The 11605-nt window shown below is 41.8% G+C and overlaps 1 protein-coding gene across 3 annotated transcripts; it reads left to right on the top strand.

Moving 5' to 3' along the window:
* The first annotated feature begins 709 nt into the window (after positions 1-709).
* Positions 710-9309, top strand: LOC116364965 (protein boule-like). 3 transcript variants are annotated; one of them, XM_031817731.1, is made up of 12 exons: positions 710-1020; positions 1193-1228; positions 2183-2314; positions 2447-2538; positions 2678-2732; positions 4855-4930; positions 5370-5530; positions 5840-5923; positions 6241-6288; positions 6400-6528; positions 6782-6892; positions 7018-9309. In XM_031817731.1, exons 2-12 carry the CDS (start codon positions 1211-1213, stop codon positions 7177-7179), a joined length of 1068 nt encoding a protein of 355 aa, XP_031673591.1. In that variant the 5' UTR covers positions 710-1020; positions 1193-1210; the 3' UTR covers positions 7180-9309. The 3 variants fall into 3 exon arrangements, with proteins under 3 accessions (XP_031673591.1, XP_031673589.1, XP_031673590.1); XM_031817729.1 differs by having other exon boundaries at positions 744-1020; positions 2162-2314; XM_031817730.1 differs by having other exon boundaries at positions 751-1228; positions 2162-2314; positions 6785-6892.
* Positions 9310-11605: the final 2296 nt, after the last annotated feature.

The following is an 11605-nucleotide window of genomic DNA, read 5'->3' as shown; positions in this document are numbered from 1 at the left end:
CACCCTCCAGCCTCCCTGGACCTCAATGCTCCCAGGTAGGTAAGCCGAGCACCAGCAACGTGAACAGGTGTGACATTCTGATAGGCCAGGGAACACGACAAAACAAGGTATGGCAATGGTCGTGTTCCTCTGCTCTGACGTAGCTGACACATGCCAGATTTTATAATGCCCGGATAGGTATTTTATGTATCAACTAACCACATCTTATGTTTTAGCATTTTGGTGCAAAACTGCACAGTTGATGACAGGGAAGGCAACCATTGGTTTATGCATGCAGCGTTTGAGCAGGGGAAAGCAACCAATAATAGCACCTGTACGCTTGTACCTTACTGCACAACACCTGCAACATATTAGGCACTAATAGCAATATTGGATGCTTGCACACAAAATCAATTCAATGCTTTCAATAGGCCAATGTAATGTAACGACCTAGCAAAATAATGCTGGTTGCCAGTCTGTTTAGCTAACATTCCAGTCCTTGTACTCCAAGTCATGTGAATATGAAGTACAAGGAGTTGAACATGAGCTTTTAAAAAAAAAAAAATGGCAACCAGGCAAGACAGAACCCGGTTGGTACAGAACCCGGTACCAACCATACAGACTCGGGCCATAGTTTTCTTTGTAGAATATTTGTGCCAAAATGTTAATAATACGATAATTACCATGTTCATTCATGCACACTTATTGTAAATGAATGTAGGAATGAACTGAAATTGTTCAATAAAAACGGTTTTCATAAAAAGGGCTTTTCTCCCGCCATCAACGTGGTCATCCGGGACTGGGAAAGTGCCATCTGGACAAGTTGAGGGCGGCAGAGCCTGGAAGAGCGGGAAATAAAACCCAATTAAACTAGCTAGCTAACCTGCGACTGCTCTAAAGTTTCCTACCTTTGGCACATGGAGACAAACTAACAATAATCTATAGATACATGTTTCTCTGGTTAAATACAACTATAACAATAGAAATGTAACCCATGTAGCCCACCTATGAATATGAGTGGTTTAGGACGAGCTCAATCTGGTAAGCGCCAGATATTTTCCCTTCGTTCATACTGCAGATAGACTGGTGTTGATGACTGATACAGGCTCTGCTGTCCCTGGCTGTGTGCACCTCCCTCGCAAGGTGCTTTAACTGGAGCTGCCATTGTCTTGCTGAATTATTTGTTTCCACTTTACTTGTTCACGACATCTAGTTAAGCGCGGTGTCTACGATGGAGAACGAAATAACCGTAAGTTACCTTTCACCAGCGTACTAACTTTACTTGCCATCTTGCTAGCTAGCTAAGATGAATATGTTGTAAATATATAATTTTTACAACATATTAATCTTAGCTAGCTAGCTTTTATATATATATATATATATATATATATGTGTATATATATATATATATATATATGTTTAGCGAAGTAGCTAAACAGATAAGTGTTGCGTTTGTGTGTCGGTATATTTAATTGTGATTCATGTAACAATGGGTTGCCAATACTACAATTATATAAATGAATGTCATATAACCAGCAAGTTAAAATGTCACTCTTGAATGCTAACGATATTGTCTAGCTATCACTAATGTTAGCTTCCAGTGCATAAAGTTAGCAAGGTCTTTAGTTTAGATAGCTAGCTAGATAAGTTATGTTAACTAGCGTTATTTATGTTCAGTTATATGTCGCTTGATATAGATAATGTATTCCAAACCAGAGTAAGTTATGTTGTAACTCGTTTATTGGTAAATGGTGATTGATCTTGCATGTTTCTCCTGATCGAAAATGTGTTGGCTGACTCTTGTTAGCTTTTAGCTAGCTAACTAGCTAAATTCTCTCTCCTAAACCTTAGCCTAGCATTGTGCAGTTTCTCATGCATTTCAGTGAGCCATATTATAGGCTTTAAAAAGCAAAAGGTCACTCAGGGTTGGCTAGTTATTCCCAGCTCTAGACAAAACAAAAGTGCATCTACAAAGACAACCTCTTTTCAAGCCGCAGTTGTCCCCAAGAATACAGTTGTAGAGACAGTTTGTTTTGAAAGATCAAAGGCTTACAACATACCTTTTGTCTTAAAGATATCAAACAATATTGCTTTGTAAAATAGATCATTTTTGCTACATTATCAGAATTTCTCAGCATTGGTGAGGATGGCCAATCCAGTGATGCTCTTGTTCTGTTTCAAGCTAATCTCAATCTGCACGCAGACCAGCACTCCCTCTCCTCCTCCTGCTCCAGTGTCTCAAGACCCCAGCAACGACACCTCTCCCTCTCACCATGCCCCCCGCTTTGGCACCATCATCCCTAACCGCATCTTTGTGGGAGGCATTGATTTCAAGGTGACTTTTGTCTCTTTCTTTACTTTCATAGGGCCTCCTGGTTTTGTGTTTGCGACCTAACTTGACCTTTTTGCTGCCGCTGCTGCTGCATGTTACTGGACCATGAAAAGGGTGTGTTCTTTTTGTGTGTAGACCAATGAGAGCGACCTGAGACGCTTCTTCTCCCAGCATGGAGCAGTGAAGGAGGTGAAGATAGTGATTGACCGTGCTGGGGTGTCAAAAGGGTGAGTTCAGTTAAACTGTAGATGTTCTGCCCCGCAGACTGGATGACACCTGCAATGATGTTTATTAACTAAAGTATGACAATGGAAATGTAATCCAGGGACACTGTATCATTGCCTTGTGTTTGTGTCCATCCCACAGATATGGCTTTGTTACCTTTGAGACCCAGGAGGATACAGAGAGAATCCTTCATGATGTGAGTAACTTAAAGTACATTCTTTGACAAAAAGGGTTCCAAATGGGTTCTTCGGCAGTCCCCATAGGAGAACCCTTTTTGGTTCCAGGTATAATTATTTTTGGTTACATGTAGAACCCTCTGTGGAAAGGGAACCCTTTTAGGTGCTAGAGGGCACCTTTTTTTCTAAGAGTGTAGAGCCAATATACATACTGTACAGATTAGAGGTCGACCAATTATGATTTTTCAACGCCGATACCGATTATTGGAGGCCCCAAAAAGCCAATAGCGATTAATCAGCCAATTTTTAAAAGTGTATTTGTAATAATGAAAGTTACAACAATACTGAATGAACACTTATTTTAACTTAATATAATACATCAATAAAATCAATCAATATTCTCAAATAAATAATGAAACATGTTCAATTTGGTTTAAATAATGCAAAACCAAAGTGTTGGAGAAGTAAAAGTGCAACATGTGCCATGTAAGAAAGCTAATGTTTGAGTTCCTTGCTCAGAACATGAGAACATATGAAAGTTGGTGGTTCCTTTTAACATGAGACTTCAATATTCCAAGGTAAGAGGTTTTAGGTTGTAGTTAATATAGTATTTATAGGACTATTTCTCTCTATACCATTTGTATTTCATATACCTTTGACTATTGGATGTTCTTATAGGCACTATAGTATTGCCAGTGTAACAGTATAGCTTCCGTCCCTCTCCTCGCCCCTACCTGGGCTCGAACCAGGAACACATCGACAACAGCTACACTCGAAGCAGCGTTACCCTTCGCTCCACAAAAGCCGCGGGGAATAACTACTCCAAGTTTCAGAGCGAGTGACGTTTGAAACGCTATTAGCGCGCACCCCGGTAACTAGCTAGCCATTTCACATCGGTTACTCCAGCCATTAGGATGATAGTCTTGAAGTCATAAACAGTGCTGTGCTTGCGAAGAGCTGCTGGCAAAACGCACGAAAGTGCTGTTTGAATGAATGCTTACAAGCCTGCTGCTGCCTACCATCGCTCAGTCAGACTGCTCTATCAAATCATAGACTTAATTATAACATAACACACAGAAATACGAGCCTTTGGTCATTAATATGGTCGAATCCGTAAACTATCATTTCGAAAACAAAACGTTTATTAATACAGAACCGTTTGGTATTTTATCTAACGGGTGGCTTCCCTAAGTCTAAATATTCTTGTTACATTGCACAACCTTCAATGTTATGTCATAGTAAAATTCTGGCAAATTAGTTCGTAATGAGCCAGGCTGCCCAAACTGTTGCATATACCCTGATTCTGTGTGCAATGAACGCAAGACAAGTGACACAATTTCACCTGGTTAATATTGCCTGCTAACCTGGATTTCTTTTAGCTAAATATGCAGGTTTAAAAATATATACTTCTGTGTATTGATTTTAAGAAAAGCATTTATGTTTATGGTTAGGTTCACATTGGAGCAACGATCGATTATATACAACGCAGGACACGCTAAATAAACTAATATCATCAACCATGTGTAGTTATAACTAGTGATTATGATTGATTGATTGTTTTTTATAAGATAAGTTTAATGCTAGCTAGCAACTTACCTTGGCTTCTACTGCATTCACGTAACAGGCAGTCAGTCTCCTCGTGGAGTGCAACGAGAGGCAGGTGGTTAGAGCGTTGGACTAGTTAACTGTATGGTTGCAAGATTGGATCCCCCGAACTGACAAGGTGAAAATCTGTTGTTCTGCCCCTGAACAAGGCAGTTAACCCACCGTTCCTAGGCCGTTATTGAAAATAAGAATGTGTTCTTAACTGACTTGCCTAGTTAAATAAAGGTATACATTTTATTTTTAATCAGCAAAATCGGCGGCCAAAAATACTGATTTACGGTTGTTATGAAAACTTGAAATCGGCCCTAATTAATCGGCCATTCCGATTAATCGGTCGACCTCTAGTACAGATATGGGATTGAAACGATACAAACCTTATATCTCCTTCTGGAGGACAGCAGCTCAAATTCACATTAGGTTTAGCTCAGTCCATCACCAGTAAAGACATGGTCATAGGTAGTAAATGTTCAGTGTAAAGTGATCTGTCTCAATCTGTACTGGATACCCCCTGTCCCTCTGCCACCACCACATCCCCAGGCTGACAGACTGTGCTTCCGGGACAAGAGGCTCAACATTGGCCAGGCCGTCCGCAAGCAGCAAGTAGGAGGTCACCGTAAGTAACAGAGCACCGTAGAGCAGGGGTAGGCCACCCTGGTCCCGAAGTGCTTTAACCGACCTGGAAGACCAGGTGTGTTGAATTAAGGCAGTCACTGAACTGATCAATTAGCTAATTTGGTCAGGTGTGGTGCCTAGATTGAACAGAATCCTGCAGCACCTCAGGAACAGGGTTGTCTTCCCATGCTGTAGATGAGTGACAGCTGAAGCAGTAGCATTACATAGTGGTGGAAATTACTTTTTCAACAGGTTTGTAATGCATCATTGACCATTTGACCATATATTGTCTTATCTTGATCGTGGTGGGTGGGGACTCATGTGCTCTTGCACTTGTTGGCTTTAAAAATCTGAATCATCACCTGGGATTGAGTGTCGATAACGTTTGCCTTTGTACATAACCTGGTGGTTGACTTGTGCCTCCTTCCTCCTCCACTCAGCAAACAGCTTCTCTGTGTCCAGCCATACTCCTGCCATGATACCCACCCCCTGTGGAACCATGTACCTCACCACCCCTACGGGGTACCCCTACACCTACCACAACGGAGTGGCTTACTTCCACACCCCAGAGATGAGCCCCTCCACCCCCTACCACTGGCCCGTGAGTCCTATCCTTCACTCAGCCATGTGCTCATGCCACATCTTCCCTGGTGGTGAATGAAATGTGTATTCTACATGAAGATTTGATTTTAACACACAGCAACATGTGAGAATCATAGAGAGACTACTGATCATGTTTCATCCAGGAAACAGACACGACATCCTACAGTGTTTTAGTCATTTTATACAATTCATTGCATTTGATAAAATCTTAAGTTATTGTACATTTGCTTTTTTTGGCGTAAAGATAAATGTTCTTTCGTACATGGCTGGTGTCCCGCATGTTACATGTGCGTCTGTGTCCTTGTAGTCCCGCTCAGTGCCTGGCTCTCCAGTCATGCTGACCCACCAGCCTCCACCCATCTACCAGCAGCCAGCCTACCATCACTACCAGGTCAGAGCAGACTGTCCTGGATCGTCTCACCAACACCATTACAGCTCAGCTGACCAGCCTGATCCCAGATCTGTTTGTGTTCTATAGGCAATGTTGTCCATGACCATAGGAGTTGGCAAGACAGCACAAACAGATCTGGGACCAGGCTAACCGTAGTCACCAGTACAGCATCATAAGACATCCATTGTAAATACTGGTACCTCAGCCAATGACAGCCAAGTCAGCTGTTCAGATGTAATGGTATTGAGGTGTTATCCCAGGAGAAACCTGGTGTACTCCTGGGTACTGATCTGTTTCCTATACTCTGTGTCCTTCAGGCCCCTACACAGTGTCACCCTAGTCACCTGCAATGGAACGTTCCTCAGGTAAGGGAAGGAGATGGGCTTCTGTGCTCTTCATCTCTATGTTTGTGAGTGGGTTTTTATCAGAAGCAAGGTGGATCCTAAATGTCAACTAATTGTGTGTGTGTGTGTCAGTCTCCAGTGCCCTCCAGCCCAGTGTTGTACATGCAGCCCTCTGAGCTCCTGTACCAGCCCATGGAGCAGCCCAGTGACGGGGGCTGTGTCCAGCCTGCCATGCCCCTCATAGAGGCCCCCATCCCAGAGGTTGATAACATCCTGACCTGGGTCCTGTTCATTACGCTCAAAACCGAGAAAAAAAAACTACCGTGGTCCAATAAGAAAGGCACATTTGTATTGACTGTTTCAAAATGTTTTGCCACAGTACGACCTACTGAACACAACCATTTTGTACTTACCTCGGTCAGTGTACTATTTCCCATATGCTACTTCATAGCGTTAGCATTAGGTGACAGTTGATGTATAAAACCGTACTCAGTGCTTACTTGTTCTACCATAGCAGCAGTTCATCGACCACATGGTGCAACCAGCCTACAATCACACGTTATCATACTACCCACAAAGTCCAGGGGGGATGACACCTGTGATGATACAGCAAGAACCAGGAAAGGTACCAGTTATAATACCAGTATAAACTTATTATGACATATGATAATGCATGCTAGAGAATCATCTTTATTGGTCTGTTGTGATGAAGGATTGTCATGTGTTGTGTCTGTTACGTTCCCCATCTAGGAACAGAAGTTCCACGCCACGAGGCGAGGTTACCCCTCCTCGCCGGCCAGCCTGAAGCCCAGGTACGGCCGCAACCCGCACTACGCCCACCTGCGCAAGGAGTACCGCCCAGAAATCACCACTGACCCCTCCCCTCCGCCTGCCACCGAACCACTCAAGTAGAGTATATCCACGTTTCCTTTCAGCCAATGAAACGCCCATTTCCTCAGGCAGAAAGACCCACTTCTCTGTCTCCACCCGCTTCTCAATCTCTCCATGACCCTGTCTCCTCCAACCCTTCACAAGCATTATATTATTCAGTCCAGACAACTATGTGCTCGCTGAATGTTCATCTGTTTAGTATAATTTAATAGAATATTGAGAATATGAATCATTTTAGCTACTAAAAAGTACTGTAAGCACTATGATGTAAGTTCTCGTTCTATCACTTCCGGACTGTGAAAAGGTGCATCGTTTCCTCTGGTGTTTTTTCCACAACTCAGGGAGGGATAACTAGCTCCTGGTACTGCATTGTACTGTTGAACTGTTTCATAACTAACCTAATGCACGATTGAGCTTAAAGTTAAGCTAAACGATCTTTTGTAACAAGAATGTTCCTCCTTTGGCATTTGTGTCAAACTTTTGCCATGTAATCGTTCAGAGTATAGAAGCAAAAGGGAGCTATTTCCTGATGCTGCTTTATATTGGCCAATCACACGTTTTCTTTTTCAAATGAGCTCTTAACGCAAAGCAAAAAAAAGTCTTAACGAAGATTACTGCCAATATTAGTTCTAAATAAAAGCTCTCTATCTGCCATTGGGCATGTTTTATCTCATTGGTATTAGAATAGTCAAGATTACTGTCTTTATAATGTGACTGCAATACATGTTGGAAAATGTATTTTTAAATAATTAGGCTGCTGTCACAGAGGAGTGCAAATAGATCCCTAGAGAGTTAATCGTTACATAATTCTCCAACTGGATGAAAAAATACATAACCAGGAGATTATTTTATACATTTAGCATTTTTATGTATCTCATGTTTTCAAGAGCTGTTTCATATAGATTTTGCTGTGATTGTGAGTCTCTAAAAACAATGTGCCCTCCAGATGAGGGGTAACATCAAAATAACTCTGTCCACTGGACTGGGACCACAAATAAAGTACAATGAACATCAGTCAAACAGATTCACATGGTCTTTCGTCGGCTTTGTGACGGCTGGGACATTTCAAGATTGGAAGGTCAACAAGGCAAGCTCTTTTTTTTGCCGCTCTTTCCTGCCTGTAAATTATTCGCCTCATCTTCATCAACTCTAATCACCCTGGGTTCAGTCATGAGTCACCCATGGTTCACTCAGGTCTACACGGTTTGGTTACTTTTTCTCCTGCATCCTGTCTTGGTCTGCTCCCTCATTGGTTATGCATGTATTCTGTTTAAAAAAAAAGTTTTTCAAATTGTATTCTAGAACTGATAAACTATGGGTGTCAGAGTTGAGATTTAACTAAAGAATTTATGACATCACATATTTCATTGGCCTATTTTTTTTGAATAATTATTTGAGTAGCTGGATTGCATGTACTATGAGGTGTCTGTTTTTGTTTTGTGTGAACTGCGATTCACTTTCATTTCATGATCTTCCCTGTAAATATATATACATAATCAGGGTAGAAACATCTCGAATTTTTCACAACGGTTCATAATTGAAAAGTTATGCCGTTTTGCTCTGAAACATACTTGTTTTCTTGTTGAGAATTGATCATAGTGAAAGTCAATGCCAGAAGAAAAGAAATGACAGAATAATTTCTTAAATAGGTGCTCCCATGTTCTGTTAATTTATCATTAAAATAACCTTTTAGGTCAATTTGATTTGGTCTGTTACTAATAAAACAGAATTAAAGTTTGATTTGAAATGACATAATTTTAGGAAGAGTATTTTGTTGTATTCCAAGCATGCCTGTAATTCCTCAATGTTCCATTTGAATAAACAGGTTTTACTCTTTACATATTGTCATAGCACCACATTGTCAAGTCAATGTGTCTTGCTTTTTAAAACATACATAAATGTTGAACTATTTATTACAATGTTACACGTTTGAAGTTCAGTTTGGGGATATTCCACCTCTACCTCCTGTAATCCCATTACTCAGTCTGAGGAGCAGATCAACTATGCTTTGCTCCAAAGTACAGCCTTTAAAAAAATGTCAAATATTGTTTTGGAGTTAAGATATGCTCCATTCATCTACCCTTTTTATAAATGAGGCTAAGTTGTCTTGACCTGACAGTTAAGATTTTGTTTTAACATCAGTGCATGTATGTTTTGTATATAGTTCTGAACACTAGCTAACATTTGGATGTTTATGTTGATGTTCTTCTGCACATTACATTGTGCCTTGTTCTTTCCAATATTGGGGGGGAAATGTTTAAGACTTGTTGTGTTCAGAAGTGGGTCGTCTTGTTGGTAAGAATAAAGTTTGAACCCTTGAGAAGGATGGATACGTCCGTGTGTCATTGAGCCAAGGGAAACAACCCTTCATTGAGAAACTCTTACTGATTAAATGGAAGCCCGTTTGAAAACGTTGCACTGCTGTGAAAATGTGAAGGTCACACATGTACAATACGAACACATGGCACTTGATTGTAAATATATGATATTTTAATAAGAAACAGTGAATGGATATCCACCAGGGACAAAATGGCAACAGTCAAACACATCGTTGTGTTGCCTGAGTAATAGTTCATCATTTGACAAGAATATAGAAAGTGAATGAGACATACTTGTGCTTTGAAAACCTAAGGCATTTCTGAATAGCTGTCATTAATTTTAACCAATAATGAAAACATCAAATTCCTTTATTTTAAATAAATACAGTGAGAGATTGTTGCCCTAAATGACATGAACGTAAACACCCCCCATCCCCTTCTATAGAAACCAGTTATTAGGAAAGCAGTCCTTGTGCCATGTCAAAGATGTAGGAACTCTGGCCCAGTAAACAGGCTATCCTGCGGCAATGTGCCTTTTTTTGGCTCTGGGTTGAAGCTTCCCCTAGGTGCAGATCAGCTTGCCCTCCCTAATCCTAACCTCAGCCGATCTAGGATCAGCCTGCCCTCCCCTAATCTTAACCTCAGCCGATCTAGGATCAGCCCTGCCCTCCCCTAATCCTAACCTCAGCCGATCTAAGATCGGCTTCCCCTCCCCTAATCCAACCTCAGCCGATCTAGGATCGGCTTCCCCTCCCCTAATCCTAACCTCAGCTGATCTAGGATCAGTTCCCCTCCCCTAATCCTAAACTCAGCCATTAGTGGAATAAAACCCTAAAAAACCATTTTTGTTATAGTCTGCAATTAATCATGTCCTTCCACTTCCTTAAATCTAGGATGGTAAGACTGACGTGGTTCTATATACAGTATAGTCCAGAATATCAGGACTATTAAATACCTGTTATATCAACCTGTATAATGTAGCCTTGTTTATTAAATACCTGTTATATTAACTTGTAGCTCTACATTAGACCAGAGTTCCTGACACCTAGAACACAACAAGGCTGCATTTACACAGACAGCCAATTATGATCTTTTGCCACCAATTGGTCTTTTAACCAACCAGAGCAATTATTTTGCCCATAAGAATTTGGTTGCCTGTGTAACCGCTGCCTAAGGACCAAACAGAAAGCACATGATAAAAGTAACTAGCAAAGGGTGTCACAGTTTATCAGGTACACCACCCTGTTCACCAAAATGATTTGCTCCTACAGTGAGTCACGTGGCTGTGGCTTGCTCTATAAAGCAGGCAGACAGGCATCGAGCCATTCAGTAACTGTTTGATTGAATGCTAGAATGTGTAAAACTAGCGGCCGAAGTGACTGAGCGTGGTGATCGTCTGCTAGACGCACCGGATCCATATCTCTGAAAGAGTCGGCCTCCTGGGATTTTCACGCACGAATGTCTAGAGTTTACTGTGAATGGTGCGACAAACAAAAAACATCCAGCCAGCGGCAGTTCTGTGGGTGAAAACAAGCATTGATAGAGGTCCAAGGAGAATGGCAAGATCGTGCAACAGTGGTGGTGCAGTAACGGCATTTCGGAACGCACAACTCGTCGATCCTTGTCACGGATGGGCTATTGTAGCAGACTAACACACGGGGTCCACTCCTATCAGCTAAAACCAAGAAGAAGCACTAGTGGAACGCAATTACCAAACACTGGACAATTGAGGAGTGGAAAAACCTTGCCTGGTCTGATGAATCCCTTTTCCCAGTTCATGCTGATGACAGGGAGTCAGGTTTTGGCGTAAGCAGCATGAGTGGTGTTACCCATCCTACCTGGTGTCAACGGGTACAGGCTGGGTGGCGGTGGTGTAACTGGTGTGGGGAACGTTTTCCTGGCACACGTTTAGGTCCCTTATACCAATTTAAGCAACGATCGACGTCACAGCGTATTGAACATTGTTGCTGACCAAACACCCATAGAAGAGAGCATCTTGGGATTGAGGTAGATCGGGCTGTTTGCATCATTCAATGTTCCCGCCGTCCAATCTGTAGCTACGGGCATGATGCCATCCCGTCTGCATCGACCGACATCCATGGTGGGAACGTTTTCCGGACAGGCTGTTA

This window comes from Oncorhynchus kisutch, unplaced genomic scaffold, assembly GCF_002021735.2.
Source record: "Oncorhynchus kisutch isolate 150728-3 unplaced genomic scaffold, Okis_V2 scaffold1129, whole genome shotgun sequence".
Taxonomy (NCBI): Eukaryota; Metazoa; Chordata; class Actinopteri; order Salmoniformes; family Salmonidae; genus Oncorhynchus; species Oncorhynchus kisutch.
The sequence above is the reverse complement of the archived record's forward strand: the minus strand, read 5'-3'. Positions and strand labels throughout refer to the sequence as shown.

Bases quoted from the DNA above. Each gene is read 5' to 3' on its own strand.
- LOC116364965 (XM_031817729.1), top strand. The intron at 2,539-2,677 runs GTGAGTTCAGTT...TCCATCCCACAG, and splicing joins CGTGCTGGGGTGTCAAAAGG to ATATGGCTTTGTTACCTTTG. The intron at 2,733-4,854 runs GTGAGTAACTTA...CCACATCCCCAG, and splicing joins CAGAGAGAATCCTTCATGAT to GCTGACAGACTGTGCTTCCG.